This window comes from Taeniopygia guttata, chromosome 2 (genome assembly GCF_048771995.1).
Source record: "Taeniopygia guttata chromosome 2, bTaeGut7.mat, whole genome shotgun sequence".
Lineage (NCBI taxonomy): Eukaryota > Metazoa > Chordata > Aves > Passeriformes > Estrildidae > Taeniopygia > Taeniopygia guttata.
This window is the reverse complement of record NC_133026.1, coordinates 152,312,189-152,337,488: the sequence shown is the minus strand read 5'-3', so window position 1 is coordinate 152,337,488 and position 25,300 is coordinate 152,312,189. Positions and strand designations below refer to the sequence as shown.

At 49.5% G+C, this 25,300-nt stretch overlaps 1 protein-coding gene across 7 annotated transcripts; it reads right to left on the bottom strand.

The window, feature by feature from the left end:
* Positions 1 to 503: 503 nt before the first annotated feature.
* FAM83H (family with sequence similarity 83 member H) lies at positions 504 to 25,092 on the bottom strand. 7 transcript variants are annotated; one of them, XM_030261263.4, is made up of 6 exons: positions 24,393 to 25,092; positions 23,414 to 23,597; positions 7,340 to 7,800; positions 5,826 to 5,990; positions 5,369 to 5,493; positions 504 to 3,377 (listed from the first exon to the last, which is right to left on the bottom strand). In XM_030261263.4, the coding sequence occupies exons 2-6, from the start codon at positions 23,466 to 23,468 to the stop codon at positions 728 to 730; spliced, it is 3,456 nt and encodes a 1,151-aa protein (XP_030117123.2). In that variant the 5' UTR covers positions 23,469 to 23,597; positions 24,393 to 25,092; the 3' UTR covers positions 504 to 727. The 7 variants fall into 7 exon arrangements, with proteins under 7 accessions (XP_030117123.2, XP_072781269.1, XP_072781272.1 ...); XM_072925168.1 differs by lacking the exons at positions 23,414 to 23,597; positions 24,393 to 25,092 and adding exons at positions 19,304 to 19,478; positions 20,863 to 22,568; XM_072925171.1 differs by lacking the exons at positions 23,414 to 23,597; positions 24,393 to 25,092 and adding an exon at positions 20,863 to 22,568.
* Positions 25,093 to 25,300: the final 208 nt, after the last annotated feature.

Genomic DNA, 25,300 nt, shown 5'->3' with positions numbered 1-25,300 from the left:
TTAAACTCAGACTCACCTGAAAAGGCCTCCTAAAGCCAAGCCCTTCTCCATCAATAGCACCTCAGCAGCTTCTTTGAGCTCAGCCCCTAAAGCGCGTAATTGCCTTTACACACGGGAACAAACCAGACTCCGCAGGCTCAGGAACTGGTAAATACAAAAGCTGGACCTGTGCTGCTGGAGAAGATCAGAACCACAGATTAGGCCAAAACATTGATTACAACTAATGTTTTTTGGTATGTAAATCTTCAAAAAGGTGCCTCCTCTGTCTGATTCATTGTGAGATACAGAAAAAGTTTAACTGCACCTGAGAAACCACTGAGCTTTAAGTACTTCTTCCAATTACCTGTGTGTGTGTCTGTATGTATTTATCTTTTCTGGCCCAAACTCAAGTATTCAATTTTCTGATTTTCTTTTTTTTTTTTTCTGAAATTTGAATGGTTTTGTCTGATGAAAATATTCCCTGGGTTTAACAGAGCCTCTTAGTTTTGTACAGTAATGGAGAGTTGTTTTTTAAGCACGTTGGCATTTTAATTGTTTTATTTGTAACATACTGTGATAAGGTTGTTTGATACCACCTGACTTTATTGAGCAAACTGTGCCGTGGGAGGCTCATGCTGGATACATTCCTGCGCACTAATCAAGAAGAGCATTGCCATCATAGACAAGTTTCTTCCTCGTTTCCCTGTGACAGTCAGTGATTAAATGGAATTAAATAGGATTTCTAGGATCATTTTTTGGTCTTGAAGGTCCCCAGGATTTTGGGCATGAATTTTCCCATTTTCTTGTCTTTGGCATCTGTGTCATATTCCTCTTCACTGGGACTTGTGTGCTCGTCCTTCTTGCAGAATACCTCAAACCTGCTGTAGACTCGCTTCTCCTTCCGCATGTTCTCCATCTTCTTCAGGAGGGTGTCTCTGTCCTCTGATGGCTGCCGTTGCAGGTTCCGTTTCTGGCTCCCAAAACTCTCAGACCTGTGTATGTTGCAGCTTTTCTCCTTTTCCCCTTTTCTTTCCAAGCTTGTGGTCGACCTGGAGAGGTCAGGGTTGCTGGTGGATGGCAGCTGCTTGGCCAGCTCAGCTCTGTTCTTCTGGCTGTTGGCAGAGATCTGCTCCAGGATCACCTTGGTGTCATCACGCAGGTTGCTGCTGTACAGGATGTTGGCTGTGGAGGAAGGGAACCTCCCTTGCGTTGTCTGGTTGCTCTTGGGGGGGAGCGGTGCTGGGAATTTGTGGGGTTTTTCTTCCTCCATTGCTTCCTGGCAGTCCCCTGTGGATGATCGTTTGAGTACCACTGCCTGCTTGTCACATTTCCCACTCTCAGAAGCAGGTTCCTCCTCCAATTTCTTTTCGCCTTTTGGGTTCAAAAGCTGCTTCAGCCGTAGTGATCCTTTTCTTAAAAACTCCATGGGATTTTGCTCTTGTTTTGAACAGTCTTCCTCAGATTTGTTGAGAGAGCTGTCAGACCCTGGACTTCTAGACAGGCTTTCTAGAACTGAGGATGTAGTACTTGTCCTCATCTGTGGTTTCTTCATTTCTGTGTTGACTAATTTTGGAGAGTCTTCTCTGAAAGTCACTCTGTCCTTCTTCTCTGGAAGAGCCAATTTCTGAGTGTCTCCTACAAATATCAGGCTCTCCTTCTCTGGAATAGGAGGTTTGTTCTCGATGGGGTAAAACCGGGATGACAGCTTGTCCACCTTGGTGCCAAGATGTGCCAGGGGATCTTTACTCAATGTGTCCCCAAGCTGGGGGGTGGATGAGGCCATTCCAAATGCTCTGTCCAACTCTCCATGCATTTTGTAAGTACTGCAGGAGTCTTTGGAGTCCAGCACCCTGCTCTCCAGAATCTTATACTGCACAGATTTGGTACATTTCTTCTCCGTATTCTGAGATTCCTCCTGTAGGTAACCCGAAACAGCTTTGGTGTGGGTGACTGTGCCCCGTTCCATGTCCTTGCCTACAGCTTTGTACTTCTCCAGCAGCTCAGCCACTTTGGAGGAGGCAGCTGTCTTGATGGTTTCATTGTCCCTTGTTAACTCACTGGACATTTGCTCCTTTTGGATCATCTGCACCTTTTCTATTGTGGTGTTGGGCTGATCTAATTTGGCAGCACTGAAAATCAGAGAGGATCTGAGCCTGGAGCTCCTCTGGATCAAGGGATTTATCCTGGACCTGAAGGCATCTGGTTTCATGATTGAGGTTTCTTCACCTGCTCTGTCAGGATCTGCAGATTCCTTGGCACTGTCAATTCCCAGTGGCTTGCTACTGAAAGGTGTGGGGGGCTTGAAGGCTGGGACAAGGTCAGTGGGGTGCTTTGTGAGGGGATCCCCAAGAGCATCATTATATGCCTCAGACTCCATCGGCATCGGGAGCCCTTCATCTGGTTCAGACTGGTATGCGCTGAGGTACGAAGAAATCCTCCAGTTCCGTAACCCTGTCCTGTTTTCCTGCATGTTCTTGTCGTCATCCTGCTCCTCATCTTTGTCCTGTAGGAACAGGCGTTGCTCCAGGCTCTGCTTCTGCGTGGGAGAAGTCTGGCAAATGAATTTCTGTCCTATGTTCTGCCTCCGTAACATCATTCCCATGGGGCTGTTGCCTGCGGGGTTCAGCTGGTCAGAGCCGTGTCTCACCTCCCTGGAAGAATTTGAGGGCACATAATCCAGCCGTAGGGGGAAACCCTCCTGTGGGAAACTGGGCTCCAGTTCAGGGTATCGGGGTCCCTCTCCATAGTCTTCCAGTTCATTGAATCCTGGCCTCCCCCCTCGAATCCTCTCAAAGAATCCCTGAGGTCTGCCAGGAAGATGGGGATGTTCAAACTGGTACTGGTAGAACTGATCCTTCTGGAAATGACTGGATTGGATTTTGAACTCGTCCATGTTGTTCATGAACATCTGCCGGGTGTACTGCTTGGCAGAAGCAAAATTTTCAAACGTTCCTTCTGCAAAACTGTGTCTCTTAAAAGCATCCAGCTCCAGCTGCTTGGAACGGAGGAAGCCCCTGACCGGATCCATCTGGGAATTTTCCATTTCCACCTTTTTGTACATCCGCATGGCCGACCCCTCCACAGTGTGTCGCAGCATGTCGTCCCGCCGGAAATTGGACAGGAAGTACCTGTCCGGATCCACCCTGTCCATGAAGGAGGGGAAGAGACTCTCATCCCTCTGGAACATCAGGGGGCCTTTTTTGGGGAAGAAAGGCATGTTATTGCCAAAGGGAGCCATGGCAAACGTGTTCTCTGCCTTTGCCAAGACGTTGGCTGGAGGAACGAGAGGTTCCGACTGTGCAAACAAAATGCGGAATTCTTCATCAAAGCTGGCCACCAGCTCACCCTGGAAGATGTGTGCAATGCTCCTGTGAATCTTCTCAAAGGACCACATGAAACTGAAGAGAGAATAGAAGTGATGGATTAATTCAGCTGTACCTATTTCCATTAAAACATTTGTTCACCTGAAGCAAAGTCTAAATTTTCTGGTTGGGCAGAAATAGGGCAAAAGACTAGGGGCAGACGATTCCCCTGCAGCTACATGTTACACAAGACTGTTCCCAAACCTAACAGCTTGATTGATTGTGATCACATCTTTGCAGAGAATTTTACAAGCCAATAACTGATTTCTGTTCTAAAAAGCCAGTCAGTCATGTCACCCAGAGTGAGCTGATGATAATCCTTGTGTGAAGCAGATGTTCCTGTCTTTAGCACTGTCAGTAATGACCTGAGCAACAGTCAGCATGTCCCCTCAGCACCTGGCAGGTGACACCAGTCAGGGGGACCCCAAAGGCTGGCAGATGTGCCAACAGGAACCTCCAAAAAGACAAACCCAAGATCTTATTCCTGGGGTGGCACAGCCCTTCCACCCACACAGTTTGAGGGGACTGAACAGAAGGAGCTGAGCTGGAAAAGGGGGAGGAATATGGTGTTCATCTTCCCAAGTCAGGCTTTGCCTTTTCTTCCTCATCTGCTGAGTGATGGGGAGCAGGGAAGGGATCCCTTACTTTGCCTTGTCTGTGTGTGCAGGTTTGTTACAACTGTATCACAACCCAGGAGTGTTCTCACCTTTACAGTTCCCTACCACATCCCTGGGAATCATGAGGGATACCTTTGTGAGGCTTGGCTGCCTGCTGGGCTTAACCAAAACCCTTAGAATTACTGTCTTTTTTTTTTTTTTTTTTATTCCACACCACAGATTTTTTAATTCTTAATGTGAAGGAAGCTTGGTTTGGGGTTGTCTGGGCTCAAGGCCTTCTTCTATTGGTGCATCTACCTCCACTGCAAAACGGAGTATTTTTCCCAAAAAATTGCTACTCAGTGTCCTTCAGTGAGCAAAACTTTTGTCCCTGATATCCATGAGGAAATGCCAAAATGCAGCAGTCTGTCTCTCACAATCCCAGACTGGTTTGGGTTGGAAGGGACCACCACACCTTTTTTCACCCCCTGCCACGTGCAGGGACACCTTCCACTAGCTCAGGCTGCTCCAAGCCTCATTGAGCCTCATCCTGAACACTTCCACAACTTCCTACTTCAGAAATGATACAATATTGAAAAGCCCAAAAAAAGCTTCTGTGGCAGAAGCAGTCCTGAACAATTTACTTGATGCTCTCATAAACAAGAAACGATCCAATCAGAACAGTTGGTTGTTTGGTACAGCATCAAATGTAATTATTTTCAAACATCAGGAAAAAAAAACCAAAGTGGAATCTTATTATCATGGAATGTGCACTTTAGTCAGATTCTTACAATTTTTTCTTCATATACCCTTTTTAAATACCCTTAATTCTATTTGCTTAACTTCCACCATGAGAAGCAACTCATGGTAGGCTTGGATCAACCTGGTCTAGAAGGTCTCCCTGCCAACAGCATGGGGAGAAATCATATGAGCTTTAGGGTCTGTCTGACCCAAACCATTCTGTAATTTTATGATTACATTCTTAGAGCATGACAGGTGTTTATCCCATCACCCTTTTAACAAGTGAAGGAGAAATTCTTCTACTGCAACTCACTAAAAACATTTATTCTGCCAGAAATGGACGCCTTAGCTGGTAAGATTGTTATTCCCAAAAGGATGGTAATGTGTTAATGGCTGATCTCAGTCCTAATTAAAACTACCCACCTCTCTGTTGCCCAGAGCAGCTGTGGCTGCCCCATCCCTGGAAGTGTCTAAGGCCAGGCTGAATGGGGCTTGGAGCAGCCTGGGATAGTGGAAGGTGTCCCTGCCCATGTGGGGCTGTGGGGGTGTGGGGGTGGAAAAAGATGAGCTTTAAAGTCCCTTTACACACAAACCATGCTGTGATTTGATTATTCTGTGAGTGGAGGTCAAAATTCATTTGGTCCATTTGGCACCTGAATCTCTCTCTCTGAGCTGGACAGGACTCCTCACCTGTAGTTGCCACTCAGCACCACCATGCAGTCCACCAGCAGGAACTTCTCCTTCAGGTGCCCCTTGAAGGACATCCCCGTGCGGCAGTAGTAGGTTGGGCCAGACACTGTCCTCACCCTCAGGAACTGCAAACCAGAAAGGCACCAACTCAGGTGGGACCCTCATTCCCTTCCTGCCCTCTTTCCTTGCCTCGTTTTAACCTCCATCCACCCCTGACTGAGATTATCCAGTTCCAGTGGTTCTGCCTGTGGACACACCTATGTACAAACCCCTTTCTCTGCACATCTCCAGCCCTCACCCCGTGTTGTGCCAGCTCTCCTCACTTTCTTCCCACTCATCTTTCACCAGGGTACTGCCTGTTCTCCCCTTTCTCAGGTGTTTCCTGCCATACTGGGCGTCTGTGTGGCAGGACACACCCCTTCAGGACACCAATCAGGTGGGACAGGTCTTTGCTCACCTCCACATAGTTCAGGTTGACTCTGCACTTGGCAGCTGTGTCGAGGAAGAGCTGGGAGTTCATTTCATCCAGCAGGATGTACACAGGCACGCGGCGAGAAGCAGCATCCAGCACCTCAAACAGCAGATCCACATCGGTGAAAACATCCATCACGATGGCCACCACCTGGGGAAGGGATGCAGGACACATGAGCTACTGTGCTGCCTCATGCCCTGACCAACCGTGTATCCCAGCTTCTCACACCCCAAAGCTGCAGTGTCCCCATCTCAGCTTCCTTTTGAAGCAGGAAACATCCCAGTTAAAAGTCCCATTAAGCACTGGGGGCCCCAAACTGGAAGGAAAATTTCTGTCCAGGAAGGTGCATGTTCTGTGTATGCAGGCGAGGGGAAACCTCCCTGTGTGTTTCCCAACTCATCAATCCAGTAATTCCATGAAATTTTTGGCCATGTAATCACACTGGATGGTGTATGGAACTGGTCACCCCACTCCAACATCCCAGTGCCATTTTCAGGTAACTTCCTGGCCAGCATTCAGGCAGCCACTACGCAGCTGCATCCATGTGCTGATTTTATGGGAAGCAGCTTCATAGGTCTACCTTCCTGTTCTTCCCAGCTCCCTGAGTGTAAATCCTTGATGGAAAGGGCAAAAGGAAGGAGTAAAACTCTTCTCAGTGTTGCCCAGGGAGAGGACAGGACACAAACTGAAACACAGGAAATTACAGTTTGGTTACAGAAAAGCCTCTGGGACTCTAAGGAGACCATCAACATGGGAACAGACTGTCCAGAAACGTTTAGTCTTCACCCCTGGAGATGCTCAAGGACACATCCTGAGTGACCCTCTCTAACTGACCTCCTCTGAGCAGGGGGGTGAACAGGACCAGCTCCAGAGGCCCCTTCCAATCTCTAATGTTTTGGGATTCTGTGAACTCTTGGTGTATTTTAGCATGGCCTAGGACATGGTGCCATGACAGCAGAGCAGCGACAAGCTTTGGTGCAGTCAGTGGTGGATTTGAATCATTCTGCTCCTCTGTCAGGTTCTGGAAGCAAAGTTAAAGGAATTAGCAGAGGACCTAATGTTGCTCAGCCTGGAGAAGAGAAGGCTCCAGGAAAACTTTACAGCCCCTTCCAGTGCCTAAAGTGGCTCTGAGAGCTCAGGAGGAACTTTGGACAAGGGCCTGGAGTGACAAAACAAGGGGAGTGGCTTTACACTGCCAGAGGGCAGTTAGATGAGATATTGGGAGGAAATTGTTCCCTGTGAGGGGGATAAGACTCTGGTACAGCGTGCCCTGAGCAGCTCTGGCTGCCCCATACCTGAAAGTGTCCAAGAACAGGTTGGACAAGGCTTGGAGCAATCTGGGCTAGTGGAAGGTGTCCATCCCCATGGCAGGGGGGTGGAACTGGATGAGCTTTAAGGTCCCTCTGACCCAAACCACGGCACTATGATTCCCTGTCCTGATGCTTCTCTGGCACACGTGTGATTTTACCTCTGCTCTAGCTGGGCTCTCCCTGCCTCACCTGCTGAGCCGCTCGAATCATCCTGCGAGCCTCTTCCTTGATGCTGGGGTTGTCTGGTGGGGGTGGCTGCACCAGTGTCGTCACCTCTGTTCCCCTGAAGCCAAAGACCATCGGCCAGCCCAGGTCAAGCTCAGGAACAGCCAGATCTGAGTTCATGGGCCAGTAAGTCCCAGAGGATCCGTCCATGTCATTGTCCCCCGCTGTGTCCATGCTGCCCTCCTGGTTGGCGTACTGGGGCTTCTGGAGGTTCTGGATTATGTGATCCACCTCGGAGTCACAGAGGAAATCGGGGGCCGCCTCCTCGGCCAGGAAGCGCTGGTAACTCTCCTTGCCCTCCTCTGTGAGCACATCCAGGGCCAGGCGGTAGTACTCCTTGTAGTGGGGGGGAAGGTAGTTGGGGTCCAGGGGGTTGTCCCCCTGTGAGGAGCTTTGGGATTGACGAGCCATCAGGGGAGGGAGAGCTGGAGGGAAATAAAAAACATCTGTTTTTTATATACAGATACAGCAGTGGCATGACAGCAACACATCCAACAGAGCCTCCTCAGAGAGCAAAGGTAGAGATTAAAAGAACATGGAGCAATGCCGGAGAAAGTTAATCCAAAGGCATGAGAGCCTAAAATTAGGCAAAGGTGTGAGTCACTTAACCATTACCTTCACACAGTTAACTGTTTTGGGCCAAAATACAGAACAAATCAGCCAAGCAGCCCTGGGATAAGCAAGGCCAATGCATCCAACAGAATGATAAACTTTCTCTTTTAGACTGCTGGTTCATAAGCTTCAATTTATCATTTGTTTATAAGTCAAGAGCAAAGCTGTATATGGTTATTATTTACACCCCATTAAAATTAATTTCCAAATGCTACAGAAGTTATTTACTATGTGTAATGTGGCCCTAAACCAAAAGCACCTGCCTGAACACAAGGGTACCCTCTGGACCCTTACAGCTGGGGTATTGTCAGCATCTCAGGATGTGAACAGAAGCAGGTGGTGTGCAGGTGCAGGGGTGTCTTGCTGGTGTAACACAGTCAGAAGGCAGAAGAATCTCTATGAGACGAATGAAGAAATAAAAAACAAGGGATGTGATCACTTCTTCAGTCTCCTCATGTTAAGAAAAAACAGATCCGAAAGGAGCTCACACACAATATTTGGTAATTGTCTGTAGGGGACAATTTTTTGAGACTATAGACAAATCTGATTTTAACCCATTTTTGAAAGAAAAGTTTGCTGTGCCACAACAGCAATATCTGACTGATCCACAAAATGCTCAAAGCACTTTGGGTTTAGACTCTGAACTAATGTCAGTGCTGGAATGTTCTTTTCCTGCACCCCACCACTGAGGTACCAGCAGAGACTTCCTCCTGATCTCCAAAAGAGTAACTCCTGCTGAGTGACGCTACTGAGTGAGCACAGGAGGTGAGGGTCGCTGCTGTTGTTGCCATCCAACACATCTGCTCCCAAAATGGGAGGGATTGCCATGGACTGGGAGAAGATAAAGACCTCACACTCAGATTATCACTCATTAGGAGCTGTAAGGACAAACCAGTTTCAAGTTCTTATCCAACCACCTGCCCAGTACACAGCACTGCTCTGTTACTCCCGCCTCAATCTCCCACAGATTACTCCAACTCCAAAGTGGAACTGATGGTAAAGCTGTGTGATACAACAGAAAAAAATTATAGTCTTAATGTAAGGATAAGAAAATCCAATAGATAATAAATCCTCTCTATAGTTCTCACATACAGCTGCCTATACAGCCTGAATTATCTGCATTTATCTTCCCTTTCTAATTCTGTCTTTTTTTCTCTGTGTAAGAGAAGAAAGTACAGAGCACTCCAGTATGTATCTCTGGTGGAAGGTGCCCCTACCCATTGCAGGAGCGTGGAACAAAAGGGGCTTTATGGTTCCTTCCCACTCAGACCATCCTGGGATTCTTTGATTTTAGGATGCTCAAGTCACCAATGTTCCCGCTTTTAACCATTTCAGCAGTGTCATTTTAAGGACTTGCTCCCACGTTCCATTAATCTTGGACAGAAGAACAACATATACAACTCATTCATATATGACCCAGGAAGGGGACAGAGGTCCCACAGCAAACTGCTCACAGTGTTCAGAGATGGGAGTGTGAGAGACAAAGGATCAAGTGCAGCATTAAAAGGAAGTAGTATCAGAAGAACCCTGTGGTACTGCTGGGCAATCAAAAGAGTAGAGGAAAGGTCATGCTGGTGAAGTGACAAAGCAATTCTATACTGATTAATATAATTCTTTCACTACAGTTATAAATGAAGAAGGAGAAGACTGAGCTTTAAATAAACATCAGGCAATACTGACTGCTCTGCTCCCAGTGTTTACAGTGAGGAGTCACTTGAGTTCCCCATGTGGTACTGAGTACATTTGTGAATAAGCAGGGAAAATGGCACCAGCGAAGAAGTGAATTTGATGTGAAAGCAAACTGCTCCTCGTGGGTTTCCCTGAGACACCAGGAGAACACAGCACACGGAGCTGGGGCTGTCCTGGTATCACTGAACCCAGCAGTGGGGGTGGGCTGCTGGCCTGGATGACCAGGAGGAGCCTGCAGGGGACATTTGGAAGGGGTCTGGAAAAGACCCATGCCTCACAACTGTGAAATATAAACCAGAAGTCGTGTTTGTGCCCCCACAGGCATCTGCCCCAGCTCTTCATGTGTTCCAAAGCTTGAAGCCACCTGGTCTGGTGGAAGGTGTCCTTGCCCAGGGCACAAGACGAAGGAACAAGATGAGTCCCTTCTGACCCAAACCATCTTGTGCTTCCATGATTCCATTAAGTGTTGGCATCCTTTAATTCCTTGGGTTGCGACAAGAGCAATATTATGTTGATGAATTCTCAGTTTGCATGAAAAATGCTTGTTTATATGTATAAGTAAGTATGTAAGTAAATAAATAAATAGCTATATACACACACATACATATATATACACAGATGCACAAAGTTCTGGATATTTCATTTATCTTCCAAAATCCTTCCCTGTCCAAAATCCTTCATTTATCTTCCAAAACCCTCCCCTAAAGCAGAAGAGAAGAAATTACCTGGAACCCCAAAGGATATTTATGACCTTTTGTCACTTTGGTGGGTGTGAGCTGAGTTCAGGTCAAGGAATAAATAAAATTTCTCCTGCTGCAGCCCATCTTGATGACTTCAGATGGATTCTGCAGTTAGTTAATGGATTTTTATAATTTTGTTTTGCTCTGTTCCAGCCTTTGGGATGACCTGTTTGCAGCTGGCAGAGCTCTGAGGCCCTGGGTCAGATTTGCTGCCATGAAGCTGCTGACTGCCAGGCCAGTTCTCCAGTTCTGGATCAAACCATCCACTATTTGGAAAGCAATTCCTCTCCAAATCAGATGTAAGCAATCACATACCACTTCTGACTGGTATTTGTATGCCAGGGGGAGGTTTCGAAGACAGAACTGGCTTTTAAACTCCTATCTTTTCACTTCTCTCTTAACTGGTCCTCCTCCCTTCCAAGTATGTCCATTATCCCAGTGCAAGGCTGGATTCGGTGGAGGAGCAGTTCCCATGCCTCAGGAAATAGGAGATAGATTACTTACTGTGCCACATTGCCCTGCTATTTTTTTTTACTCCAGAACTGTGTATTCCGTGTATTTTGTAGGATATTCCATGTTTTAAGCCTTGGTTCCTTTCAACCAGAGTTGAGGGAGCACGACAGATTTCACCTCAGAGGGACAGGAGCCTGGACACACATCAGTTATTAGAATTATCAGCTCTCTTCCCTGAGAGATTCTCCTTGATCAGGGACACCTCAAACAACCTGCAGGAGATTGAGGGGAGACCTCAGTGCACTCCACAACTTCCTCGTGAGAGGAAGACGAGGAGCAGACACTGATCTCCTCTCTGGGGTGACCAGTGACAGGACCCGAGGGAGCAGCTGCAGCTGGATCAGGGGAGGATTAGGTTGGAAATTAAAAAAAGGTTTTTCCCCCAGAGGGTGGCTGGGCACTGAACAGGCTCCCTGTCAGAGTTCAAAGAACATTTGGACAACACTCTAAGGCACAGGGTGGGAATCCTGGGGATGGTCCTGCTCAGGGCCAGCAGCTGGACTCAGTGTGTGGCCTCTTCCAGCTCAGCCTACTCTGTGATCCTGTGACTCCAAGCAGGGGTTGGCTCCTTGTTTGAACTTCACCTGCAAATATATTTCCTGCAGCTTCTTTCACCCCAGAAAAAGTCAAATGTTGTATTTCTGGAATTCTGAACCATCAAAAGAATGTAAGCAACAAACTGAAAATACCCCAAATGTAGATTTTCAGCCTGTAACTACTGATTATTAGAGAATTTTACTTACTTACATGCTTGTATATTTTATTTAATTAGAAATTTCATTTTATTTTAATTGATGGTCACAGTTTACAAAATCTCCTGACATGAGTAATGAGGGTTTGGGGGAGAAATGAGAATGCTAAAAAGAATAAGGTGTAGCAATTTGCTTGGGAGGTCTTTATAATGGGTAACAAAATATCTTTTTATAATGGGTAAGAAGATATTCTGTGTGCAGTTACAGCTCAGGCACTGAACAGTCAGCAGGTACAGGAGGAGAGGAGCTCATGCCAACCCAGCACCTGCAGCTCTGAGCAGCTGTGTGATGTGTTCAGCCAGAAGGAACCCTGAACATCCCTCCTTTTCATTCCCTTAACAATATTGGAAAACTAAGGCCCTGAAGTCTCCTAGTCCAAAAACCCTTCAGTGCACCTCCAGAAGGGAAGAGGAAAGTTCAAGCACATCACCAATGTCCTCCATGCCTTCAATAGCCACAATTTTACCAGGAAAAGTTTCCCAGGAAGAGTGGGAGAGAACTACCCCGGCATTAGACATGAAAGGAAAGGAATCCTGCTACATCCTGACAATATGGCCTGGGAAAACATTCCAGCAATTCTTTGAAGCTGGATGTTTTGAGCAGAAAACACTGATACAGGAACTGAGAGATTCTTCAGACCACTGAGCACACTGACAACATCCCTACTGATCCTGCAGCCAAGCCCCTGCTGCTTCAAGGAAAGAAAAATTCCAGAATGTAAATTAGGCAGCAAAGGGGGAAATCTACTTCTCCCCATCACCGAACCCTTAGGCCTTGGGAAAGTCTCTATAAATGAAGTGCAAACAAACCATAGCCAGGGCAGCAATTGAAGTGTTCATACACAGGCTCTTCATGTCACCTGGCATGCCTGAAGGTACCTGGCCTGGCCTCCAGCTGCTGCCAAGGAGGCTGTGGGTCTCTGCACGGCAGGTGTCATACCTGCTGAGCTTTAGATGCCCAAAGGCACCTGGAATATCCCAAAACCCCAAGGTTTCAGAACCAGGATTATTCCTCCACGATCAGTGACCAAATGCACATGTACAATGTGCCTATCTGCACCCCCTTACAAGTGATGGAAAACAATAATATCCAAGAAATATGGGATAGGATTCATCTTCTAACAGACATGCCAAATATTTTGGCCAAATATTCTCTTAATTTTTCTCCCAGACATTAACAAATCAGCCTGCTAAAGCCTCAGTGCTCAGACCTCAACTGTTTTAACTCTGAGATTTCCCCTTACCCTGTCACACAATCCATCCTACCAAGACCCTTCTTGGAACTGTCAGTGCCTTATACCAGAATTTACCTAGAGGATGGGAAGCAGCTTTGACAGGAGGATGAGTCAGATATTGGGGACACCCTCCTCCCTGTGAGGGTGGGGAGGCCCTGGCACAGGCTGCCCCGAGAAGCTGTGGCTGCCCCGTCCCTGGCAGCCTTCAAAGCCAGGCTGGATGGGGCTTGGAGCACCCTAGGCTAGTGGAAAGTGTCCCTGCTCATGGCAGGGGTGGGGAACTGGATGAGATTTAAGGTACTTCCAACCCAAAACATTCCATGATTCCTTCCAAATATCCCATCTAAACCCTGTCCTTTGGCAGTGGGAAGCCATTCCCTCTTGTCCTGTCACTTCAGGCCCTTGTCCAAAGTCCCCCTCCAGCTCTCCTGGAGCCCCTTTTGGCACTGGAAGGGGCTCTGAGGTGTTCTCAGAGCTTTCTCTTCTCCAGGCTGAACACCTCCAGCTGTCCCAGCCTGGCTCCAGAGCAGCAGGATTCCAGCCTACACTTACATGTCACAGTGTCATTTCTTCAGACATTCTAGAAGTCTGTTACCTTATTTCATGCACTTCTCTGCTATCCTAAGTGATCATTCTATGAAATTATGTCCATAAATTTAGAAGTATCACCACTCATGATCAGAACCTTTAGAACCAAACCTGCAAAATTTAGTTTCTCCTTCTAATGCAATGGCTGGGACAAGCATGAGCACAGACAGGTACACAGAACAGCGTGGAAAGAACCACGGAATCTCCTGAGCTGAAGGGGACACACAAGGGCCATCAAGCCAAACTCCTGGCCCTGCACAGGAAGCCCCAAGAAGCCCACAGAAAGAAGGTGGTAGGAGTACTGTTGGCACTCTCCTCCACACACAGATCTGGGCTGGTGGCTGGGTTTGGCAGGAGGAAGCTGCAGGAGAACAGAAGGCAGCTCTGTGGCTGTTTGCAGGAACTCCTCCCATGCTCGGGGGCAGTGGATAAAGGAGAGCACGAAGCAGCTTGTTGGAAACCTAACAAGTGGGAGATGAAGGCCGATGGAATGGGCTGAAGAGAAGTAGGATCCAGGTCTGCTCCACCCGTCTGCCTGGGCTGTGTCAAGGACACTGCACAGCTGCTGCTGCAGCTGCTGATGCTGCGGCTGCTGCTGCAGCAGTGCATGGGTAGTCCAAATGGACTCACTCCCCTCCACGGTCAAAAAACCATCAGGAGGAGAGGAACAGGTGGAAAGGAAAGAGCAAGCAGGTCTCAGCCATCCCTATGCTATGATCAAGGTGGAGGTAATGAGGAAGTCTCCGAGGGAAATTTCCCTTCAGCTTGGCCTGAGATCTGCCTCTGTTCCCACTGCTATAAATGGGAGTGACTTTACTGGCTGTGATCCCAGTCACATGCATTTGGTTTTGAGATTCCCAAGAGCTGTCAGACCCCCTCAATAAAGGGAAAAGTCAGACATGATCACAGCCTGCAGATTCCTCCACACTGAAAAACACTCAACCGCATGGAATATTTAATATAAGGAAAAGTGTCTGTCAGATGAAGCTGGAGGTAAAAACTATCCCTTTGCCTCTGGATTCATTATAGGAGCAGAAACTAGGAAAAGCACAGACCTGTTGATGTGGGCAGCATTTGGTGCCTGTCCATATTATGTTTCATTTCAACAGGCTTTTACTATTTTTTTTTCCTAGCAGAGTAGCAGGGAATCACAGATTCAGACACGCTGTGATCACCACAAAGCCCTACAGATTAAAATAAATAAATAAAAGGACTTGCCTTTCTCCAGAGCCTTTGCGCCAGGTGCAAAATCAAGGGCACTGGACCGTGTTTGCCCAGTCTAAGCAAAAGGGAACCAGCTCAGTGCTCCCTTTGTCTCTCATCTGCTGTGCCTGGTGCCAGCCCTGCTGATGCCTCAGCACCTGGGGCTGGCTCCATCTGCCTCCCCGTGCTGACTCCAGTGCTTGTTGTTACGTGTTCTGCCTGCACAGCCAGTTCCCAGGCTGCCTCACTCAGGTGATCCCTTCCCTGGCTGGACCTGCTCCGCTGCTTTGGGACACTCCCAGGAGCTGAGGCTGCCTGAAGCGCCCAGGAAGGAACTGCCCGTGAGGAAACAGGGCTGTATCCCAGAGTCTGCAAAGGGCTGGGAAGACCCAATCTGCTCTCCAGACCCTTTATGTGCAAGTACAGACAGAAGTTCCTGGGCTCAACCACCTCATCCTCTCACTGCCCTAGACCTAGCACCAAGAAAAGAAAGGCAGCACAGACAGACTGTTCTTCAGCCACACTCTGCACAGCCAGCCACAAACCCCTCTCTCTGTGCTATCAACACTCCAAGGACTTCCAAACTATGGGTGAGAAATTAATCAAGGCACTTTTGATCCCTGTGATGGGCCTCATCTGGCCTGTACACCATACTCAGTGGCATCACTGACATCTAGGGTGGGCTGTGAAAAAACTTCATGTTTCCAAAATGGCTCTTATACATGAAGTTTACAAATCAGTTATTTAAAAGAAAACATTTGGCCTCAAAAAAAAAAAAGGAAAGTTCCTGTGCAAACAGACTGCTGATGTTCTGGGAGGGTTGGGTTTAGGAGAGGACAACAATGCCTGAGGGAAAATGACTGGAGCAGACATGGTGACAATGAGACATGGAAAGTGTTAGCTTGCTCTCAAGAAAATGCTGTACTTGGTGAATGATCTGGGAAGGGACCTGTCTCCTCGAATATGGTTTAAGGTGTGGGGTTTTTAATTCTGCACTGTGGGATGGAAGGACAAACCAGTGCCTTCTGATCTCACTGCAGAGGAAGAACCTGTATGAACAGCAGGACATGCTCGTCCTCTCCAGAAGCTGCTTCTGCATGCGCTCATTTTCCATCCCAAGGGTTGGACTTCTCCTGAAAAGGATCCTGCCAGTCCTACAGGGCTGCAGGATCTGTAGTTCTGAAGTGCAGCCCAGAATTTCCTACTTTGGTCAGAACAGGTGGCCATGGAATTGTGCAAGAGCTGGGGCAAAGAGGAAGCTGCCCAGAGAAGCTGTGGCTGCCCCATCCCTGAAAGTGTCCAAGGCCACAACGGATGGGGCTTGGAGCACCCTGGGCTAGTAGAAGGTGTCCACAGCAGGGGGTTGGAAAAGATGTCTTGAAGGTCCCTTGCAACCCAAACCATTCCTTTGCTGCATGATAATGGATGCTGGACCCCTTCCCATGAACTGCTCTTCTCACCAAGCAGGGTTCAGGCACATTCCTCGCAACAGGACAGGGAAATACAGCCAATAACCTGGACTAGGCACTGTTTAGCTACAACTGTCTCTGCCAAGTCCTAATTATTTTTTTTTTTTTCTCTTTCCATTCTTCTCTCTGTATTTCCTGCTGAGCCTTACCATGTTCTCCTTCTCAACATCCTCTTCAGGCAATAGGTTCAAAGCCTGGGTTACTGTCAGAATTGGAATTTGTTATTCCTGTCACAATGCCATATAATGCTCCCAGACCTTCTCCTGTGGTCATCTGAACCCTGATTAACTCCATGTTAATCATCTGAGAGAATGTCACCCCATTCTTCAGTCTGGATGGTCTTATGTGGATCTCAGTCATCATTAAAAAACAGACAGAACCTCTGCCTGCTGCTGGGAGTTTCACTGCAGAAGTTTTGGCCATCGGATGAGAAATTGCTTCAATTAATCAATTTTTCACTGAGCTTCCAGAGATGGCAGCTGCACTACATGTGACTGCTGACCCTGATAAATGGCTTCAAGAACTCTTTCTGTGTCTCAGGGGAGCAGTGAATGCCCTGAATGCTGCAGGCATGTGGCAGAGTAGAACTGGTGCCTGGTCTGCACCTCCAAAACCCACTGGACTCTCAGTCATCTCTGCTTACTAGGGCAAGGGATCCCACAGAACATTCTTTGCTGGCGAATCAGAAAGTGGCCAGACATTTGGAATATCCAGGGGATCTTTCTGCAGGCCAGAGGAAGGGAAAACTGGCAGAAGAATTACATGTTGTAATTTTCTTTGTGAAGTGGTTACTGAGACACCTGTCAACGTGTCCCACAGTGGCAGCATGTGAACCTTTCAACCTTAACTGTCCCATGCAGCAAGGGTACAGAGTGGACCCAGGGAAATCTGCGCTGTGGGGAGTCACCAGCACAAAATCTGATGTTTACAGCAGCTGGAAATGAAATGTCATCCTGCACACAGAAGGCATCTCTTAGCAGATTATCTGAATAATCATGGAATCCTTTGGACTGAAAAGCCCCTTGAGACCCTCGAATCCAACTGCTCTCCCAGCACTGCCAAGGCCACCACCAACTCATGTCTCAGTGCCACATCTACAACAGCAATGCTCATGTCACATTCACTATCCTGCAACCAATCCCTTCCCGTGCGTTTTTATTCAAGAGGTTGCAAGTATAAGGAAGGCTAAAATGGAGAACTTAAAAAAAAGGACAATCCGGGTAAGGTCTAATTTGGAGAAGAACCATGTGCTGCCCTTGACTTTTACTTCCCACACACACAGATTTTAGAAATGCACTCATCAATCTCCTCTTCCTCATTAAGACTACAAAAATCCAGCAAATGGGGCCTGATAAGCAGTCTAGACGTGTCCCATGTAACTGCAAAATGCAAAGAATTCCAATCCTGCAGGGTTTGGAGGTGAATTTCCATTGTCTGGAAAGTTTTGGTTGCCAGAAAAATTGCCTAGAACATGAGTGAATCTGTCCTGAGCCACAACCCTGCTCTGACACAAGCATACAGACATTTCCACACTTACAGAATCTCAGAATCAGAGACTGGTTAGAGTTGGAAAGGACCTTCAAACCCATCTCGTTTCACCCCCCTACCATGGGCAGGAACACCTTCCAACAGACCTTCCAGGTTGCTCCCAACCCCATCCCAGCCTTAAACCTTCCAGGGATGGGGAAACAACAACTTTTTCCTTTGGCATGCAATTTCCCCTAAACCATATGAAGAGCAAGACCTTTTCCCCACCTCAGAATACTCCTATTGCCAGGTCACAGCAAATCCAACTCTCTTTCTACCCCTCAAATGCAACTGTAAAGTCCCTCAGGTAAATAGGAGTGAGACCAAATGAAAACAACTTTCTCTCCCTAAAATGCAGCTCCCACGTGTCTATCTAATGGGGATGGGACACACTGTGGTCTCCTGATCCAGGGAGAACATCTGCACAGGGAACTGGAAACCGGTGCTTAGCACTGCTGCCACTGTCACTGCTCTGGTTGGAGGTAGTTTGCTGCTACTGACCTATTTTTGGCCTCTCTTACAGCTGAGCTTATTGCAGCTTCCACGAATCAAATATTTTCAGCAGCAGAAGGATGTGATCAGTACTTCTGTTCCTTCACAGGTGCCTCTTCCCTTTCTAACTGTTCTAGATGGAGAACCCAATCCTCAGGCCAGGCAAGATCCACAATTGACCCCTCCTGACCCTAGCCAATTTAGAGTGAGCAACACGGAACCATCCCCTTCCTGTCCTCACACACATGTCCTGAGGTCTGTCAGGCTCACACCTATGGAAAACTCAGCAAGTGCTAGCCCGTGTGCCTGTGCACACCTGTCCACACGCATCTGTCCTTGCTCCTGCCTGTACGTGCATGGCTGTGCCAGGGCTCGTGGGCCATGTCAGCACTCAGTGCACACCCAATCCCTGTGTGTGGAATTCAGGGGCCTCGGGAGCTCCTTCCCAGCTCCTTGCCCACCGCAGTCCTTGGCCCTCAAACCACATCCCCTCTGTCCCAATCTCCTGACCATACATCGTTACAGCATTCCTGGTACAAACAGAAGCCTGGCTTGGCCTTTGTTAGGGGGAGCTCAATCAGGCTGCAAGACTCTTCCCAAAGAATGAGGCTGAGTTTGGGAATACCCACCCCTGAGGGATTTCTCAAAGGGAAATGGACACAATTGTATGAAGTGTTTGATAAGCAATTTTGATCTGAAGACAGAAGGGTCCCTTCCCTTGCCATCCCTGACACAGCTGGGACATTCCAGGTCCCTTCCCTCACCATCTCCAGTCCCTGCTGCCTGCACTGGAACGTTCTGGGTCTATTCCTACCCCATCCCCAGTCTCTGCTGCCAGCACTGGGACATTCTTTCACCCCCCTTGCCTCTCTCATCTCCTTCTGTCTCTCTCCCTTCTCACCATCATGGCGTGACTGAGAGCTCCTGCCACTGGAGCCTTCCCGCACAGAAGCAGCAACCTCCTGCTCATGTATTGCCTATGGAATGCCCTGTCCCAGATGCTGGGTGCTCAGTGCTGTGCAGAGGAGCAGGACAGGCCCTCCCCAGCCCTTGCCCTCCACCTCAGGCAGCCATACAGGTACCCCAGGAGGTACCTGCCCTTCTCCTACCTTACCAGGGAAGCCGGGCAGGTGGTGGGTAGGTAGTAGGTCACTCTCTGGCTCAGGCGGCCATGCAGGTACCCACGAGGTCTCCACCCTTCTCTACCTTCCCAGGTGAGCTGGGGCAGGTGGTGGGTCACTGTCGGCTCACTTGGACGTGCCTGCAACCTGATTCACCTGGGAGCTGGGCGAGCGAGGCTCCACCCAGGGCAGAGCGGGGGTGAGTAAGAGAGAGAGAAAGGCAAACTCCGGAGAGCTGTTCCCTCCCCAGGCGCGCAGGGAGCCAGAGATAAGGGCTGCGCATTCCTGAGCCGCCGGAGGCCTCTCCCTTCCGTCTGCCCCGAGCCTGTCAGACCAGCTCGGGACTGGCAGCGGGGCAGGGCCGTGACACAGACCCTAGCCCAGACCTCGGCCCCCAGCCCCGGGAAGGGCCCTTGCCCGCTGGCCCCAGCCCGGTCGTGGCCCTGCGGCTCCCAGGAAGGGGGATTTGGGCTCCTCGGGCACTTCTCGTGCTCTGGGCCTGTGGGGGACAGACGAGCAGCAGCTCCTGGGCAGTGGAACCGTGGAACAGGAGGGGTCCGGGCAGCGCCCTCTCCCCTGCGGCGGGACCGTGCCCCGTGTCCCCAGGGGTGCCGTGGAAGGGGCTCTGAGGAGACAGCCGTAGCCTCCTGTCTGCCCCCATCACCGTCCCGCTCCCGCAGCTGGAGCCCCGCGGGCAGGGAAGGGTTAAGCGAGATTCCCCGCAGCCCCGGGCGTGGCAGCGCCTGTTCCACCTTTCAAGTCCCAGCTCGTCCCGCCCGGCCGCCGCCGCCGCGAGGGCCGGGCCGGGCCGGGCCGGGCCGGCGGTGACTCAGGCGGGGCGGGGGAGGCGCGGGGCTGAGGGGTCCCGGTCTGAGGGAGGGAGCGAGCGCCGGGCGCGGCTGGGCTGTCCGCAGGGCGGGGACAGGTTCGGGCTCCGCACGGAAAGGGCACTGAGGGGCTGCAAAGGGAACAGAGCTGGGGGAGGCTCTGGAGCACCGATGTGAGGGAGCTGGGGGGCTCAGCCTGGAGAAAAGGGGGTCAGGAGGGACCTTCTCGCTCTCTACAACTCCATAACAGGATGGTAGAGCCAGGCTCTGCTCCCAGGTAGTGAATGACAGGATGAGAGGTCACGGCCTCAAGCTGCACCAAAAGAGGCTTAGGTGGGATATTTGGAAGATTCCTCCTGGAAAGGGCTGTCCAGCCCTGGCACAGCTGCCCAGTCCCCATCCCTGAGGAGATTGAACAGTGATGCAAATGTGGCACCTGGGGACATGGGCTAGTGCTGGTCCTGGGAGTGCTGGGGGAGCAGTTGGACTCTGTGATCATTGAATCATGGAACGGTTTGGGTTGAAGGGACCTTGCACCTCATCCAGTTCCACCTCCCTGCCATGGACACCTTCCACTGTCCCGGGCTGCTCCAAGCCCTGTCCAACCTGCCTTGAACACTGCCAGGGATGGGGTAGCCACAGCTGCTCTGGGCACCCTGTGCCAGGGCCTCACCACCCTTACAGGGAATGATTTCTTCCCAACTTCCCAACTAAACTCACCTCTGGCAGTGGGAAGCCATTCCCCTCTGTCCTGTTCACTCCAGGCCCTTGTCTGAAGTCCATATCTCTTGGAGCCCCTTCAGACACTGGGATTGAGGTAACGATTCATCAGCTGATTGACTTCTCTTCTGTGAACAGAACACTTCTGCTCTCTGATGGAATGTAGTGTTGTCTTTGTTTACATCTTTGATATAATCCCTCTTCTGTCATCAGGAAACTGCAAAGGATCTGTTTTGAGGCCCCAAAAATGATGGCATTGCTGGTACTGTTGTGGTTATGATATGGCTGTTTAAGGCAGGACCTATCAGACTGAACGCTGGTGGCTGTATCAGCACCAGCCATCCCACAGACCTTGGAACGGTGCCACTATGTACATGGGGGCAGTTCAGACCTTCGGCCAAAAAGATGAACTGTAGCTGAACCCCACTGGATACAAGGAAGCTACACCATATATCTGATATCTCAGATATAAACTCAGATTGGATAAGCAGTGCCCCTGGTCTGAAGCTGTGATTCAGAATGAGCTGAACCAATCCTGCCTGTAAGTTAGAAAGCCAGTTTCAATATGAGTTTGGAGCTTTTCCCTGTATGACACTGAGATATGAATTGGTGAAATCTCTCAGAAAGTCAGGTTTAAAGTCTTCCATTAGTTTTTCTGCAAGGTTTCAGTGTGTGGCTTTACAAACTTTTTATCCTTAAATAATGATGATCTGTAGTAAGAGTCTGGAATGATCTATAAAGGAACTTAAAATCTTTGTGAACTTTGGCTTTTAGATTCTATCAGCCAGCAAGGGACCTGAGTTATTCCGAGATGTTATTACGTGAGGGAAATCCCAGTGAAAACACACTGGCCTTCCCCAAGCTTGTGGTCAGATCTACCCCTGCACTTTTGTTTCAGCCTTTATCTCATACCAGTTTAATCTACTTCATTAAGTCTCATAACCAGTATTTGAATAAAGTACTTCTCAGTAATGTAAATACAATGATTACCTTTCAGTCTTCTCACTATTAAGAACAGAAAACATTTTAAACCTTTCATTTTTTCTTTTCCCCATCACTTAAATGGTATTGGCAGACCTTTTCTGTTCCAGCTTTTCAAAACTAGCTTTCAAATCTGAATATCAAACAGGATGCTTTTACTTTCGGTTTCACTACTGTATACACAAATACGTCACCAACATTTTGTTGGAGTAGATTTGACTTCTCCTGAGCCAATTTCTTTTGTACTCCAGAGTGAATATTACCTGGAATTGCTGATTTTAAAGCTATTCCTAAGGGAATAAAATGGCCTGCACCCTTCTACTTGGGAATTAATAATAAAGTTTTACTGCTTTTCTATTCTGAATGTTGATTGTGTTTATTTTCTTGTATAATTTCCAAGGTACTATTGGTTATTTTAGAGAATCTTCTTTCACTGTAAATGCAATGTACGTGTGTAAGTGGTGTTTGTTTGGTTTTCATGAATTACAATGTGTTTGCATTGTTACACCGGATTAGTGCAGTAATCCAAACTGGGTAATTACTGTTTGTCACCAGTGTCTCACCAGGCTCCCTCTGCCAATGGCCTTCTAACAAGGGACACTCATGTCCCAGATTGATGATGTCTGGATTAACGATATGGGGTAAAACAAAGTGTGTGGAATGAGGTGAGACCTAATTTCAGACTGTGGTAGCTGCTTCCACCGGGACTGCAGCTCTCAGAGCCAGCAGAGCACGGCAGGGAGCACCCTGAGCAGGAGGGAGAACACCCTGAGCAGGTGGGAGCACCCTGAGCAGGAGGGAGAACACCCTGAGCAGGTGGGAGACACCCTGAGCAGCTGGGAGAACACCCTGAGGAGGTGGGAGACACCCTGAGCAGGGGGGAGCAGCTGGGAGAGCTCTGCTGCACTGTTCTCCCCAGGAATCAACACAGCCCATGTGTGCCGGACAGGACGTGCTGGGGTACTGCTCCAGCCCTCAGTCTTGGCAACAGCCTGAACAGGAGCACTGCGAGGGGTCTCAACACTGATTAAGAGGGGATTGCACAGGTTTGTGTCCTCAAATGCCACAGAATTCAGAATGTGTGGGGATATGGCACTCAAGCACATGGTTTAGTTGTGAACATGGTGGTGCTGGGCTGGTGCTTGGTCTTAGTGCTCTTACAGGTCTATTGTGACCGTAATGATTCTGCGATTCCATGATTTTAAAATTGAAATCATAGAAATTTGACCTTATTGGAGCTTGGCTTCTGGCAAGTTTAGATGGGATACTGGGAGGAAGTTCTGCCCCGTGAGGGTGGGCAGGCCCTGGCACAGGGTGCCCAGAGAAGCTGTGGCTGTCCCTGGATCCCTGGCAGTGCCCAAGGCCAGGCTATGGATGGGGCTTGGAGCAGCCTGGGACAGTGGAAGGTGTCCCTGCCATGGCAGGGGGTGGGATGAGATGGGCTTTGAGGTCCCTTCCCACCCAAAACATCCCATGATTCTGTGATTACCACTCAGCCCCTGGCTTCATCCACCAGTGAGCCAGTGGCCCGCTGTGATCACTGACAGAACGTGAGGAACAGACACATTACCTGCCTCAAAGGCACCACGAGCACAGACAAGGTAATCTGGAGAGCAGGAACTCATTCCAGAGCCGCTTCTCTAGCAGTGCAGATCCATGGCCTCTTTGATAATGGAGAAGGTGGTGAATCTTCCCCTTGACTCCACATGGGTGACTCATCCCAGCTGCCCCTCTGGGTTTGATCTGCTCAGGCTCTGCATGCATACATATCAGATTATCTGGGTTAAGTGCAGCTTTGCTTTTGCCCTTTATCTGTCTGCTCTGAAGCTGTTTAACATGATCTGCCTGTTTTTATGCCAGCTCAGTTTCAGCAGTCCCAGGTACTGACTAGCACTGGGCTGATTTTTTCTGCAGTGACCGCAGGCTTGGTCACTCATCTCACACGTCCCTAATGCAATCCCACCCCTGCTGTGCTGACAGAATTGGAAAAGTCTCTTCAGCGGTTCCACAAGTTATCCCCCTCTAGTTCTTCATAGTGACTTTTTTGATGTGGAGAAATCCCACATTATTCTACAAGCAAATCCAACATCCGCATGGAACTCTGGGAGTGAAAACAGGAATGTGGTCTTGCACAGTTTCACTGTTAGAAGTTGTTTGCTTTTTTAAAAAAAAAACTGCCTTCAATTAAAGAGGATGATGGGGAATAATCTGGGAAGAATCAGTGTTGCATTTATACAACAGGAAGCCCCAGGTGTTTGGGTACCAGGACAGGAAATTGTTGTGAGGGTTTGCTGTTCTGTTCTTTACCAGTGTTCAGCCCTGATGCCTGTCCTTTCCTTCTGGGGAACATCCAGGAAGTTCTTGACCTAAGGATGGCCCCTGGGATCAGGTCACCTGGCCTTAACCACAACCCACCTGGAGGGTCCCCCATGCAGACAGGGGGATTCAGAACATCAAGTATGACCTGAGTAAGAGGAAAACCAGACCTGCGTGGCTGGATCAATCCCCACTCCCCCTCAGAAACAAGGATATCCAGAGCCAGAGCTCACCCTCTGTCTTCAGTGGTCACAGGAGACATATTTTAATTCCTAGTCCGGGCTGGTCACAGTCTGAACCTTCCGAGGGGACGAGGTGCAGACACTGATCTCTGCGCTCACCAGGGACAGGACCTGAGGGAATGGCTATGTTGTGTCAGGGGAGGGTTAGGTTGGATTCTAGAAAAAGGCTGTGCCCCCAGAGGGTGACTGAGCACTGGGACGGGCTGCCCAGAGCAGCAGTCACAGCACCCAGAGGTATTTGGAGAGCACTCCTGGGACATGGTGGGACCCTGGGGATGGCCCTGGGCAGGGCCAGGGGCTGGGCTCGATGGTGCCTGCGGCTCCCTTCAGGTGCCTTTGTCTCCCTTCAGCTCAGCCTCCTGTGACTCCGTCATCGACGCACACTGCTGCCGGAGCGGGCACAAACGGCTCGGCAGTAGGCACCGCGTCTGCTCTGCCCTCCCTGAGGAGAAACAGCCTCACGGCACAGCGGCTCCTGATCAGATGTTGGTTTAAGGTTTTTAAATAAACGCGGATTCACCACAACCGTGGGTCGATGTTTTCTGCAGGCAGAGAACTGCACCTTTTCACAGGCGGTGAGCAGCACGGGCCCTGAGCTGCTCCCGGAGCCGTTTCCATGCCCCGCTCCAGGATCCTCGCCCCGGCTCTGCTCCGCCTAGGCCCGGCAGCGCCGCCACCACCGCGGCACGAGCGCGTCACCGGGGAGCGTCACCGGAGGCGTCAGCGCGCAGCGTCACGTGACGGCGTCACCGGGCAGCGCCGCCGCCGCTGCTGCCGGTCGGGCTCGGTCCGGCCAATCCCCGCCGGTGCCGCCGCTGCTCCGGATCCCGGTCCGGCCAATCCCCGCCGGTGCCGCCGCTGCTGCCGGTCAGGCTCGGTCCGGCCAATCCCCGCCGGTG

Bases quoted from the DNA above. Each gene is read 5' to 3' on its own strand.
- FAM83H (XM_030261263.4), bottom strand. From the start codon at position 23,468: ATGAGTTCCTGCTCTCCAGATTACCTTGTCTGTGCTCGTGGTGCCTTT. The intron at 5,991-7,339 runs GTGAGGCAGGGA...TCCCTTCCCCAG, and splicing joins TGATTCGAGCGGCTCAGCAG to GTGGTGGCCATCGTGATGGA. The intron at 5,494-5,825 runs GTGAGCAAAGAC...TCTGGTTTGCAG, and splicing joins TCAACCTGAACTATGTGGAG to TTCCTGAGGGTGAGGACAGT.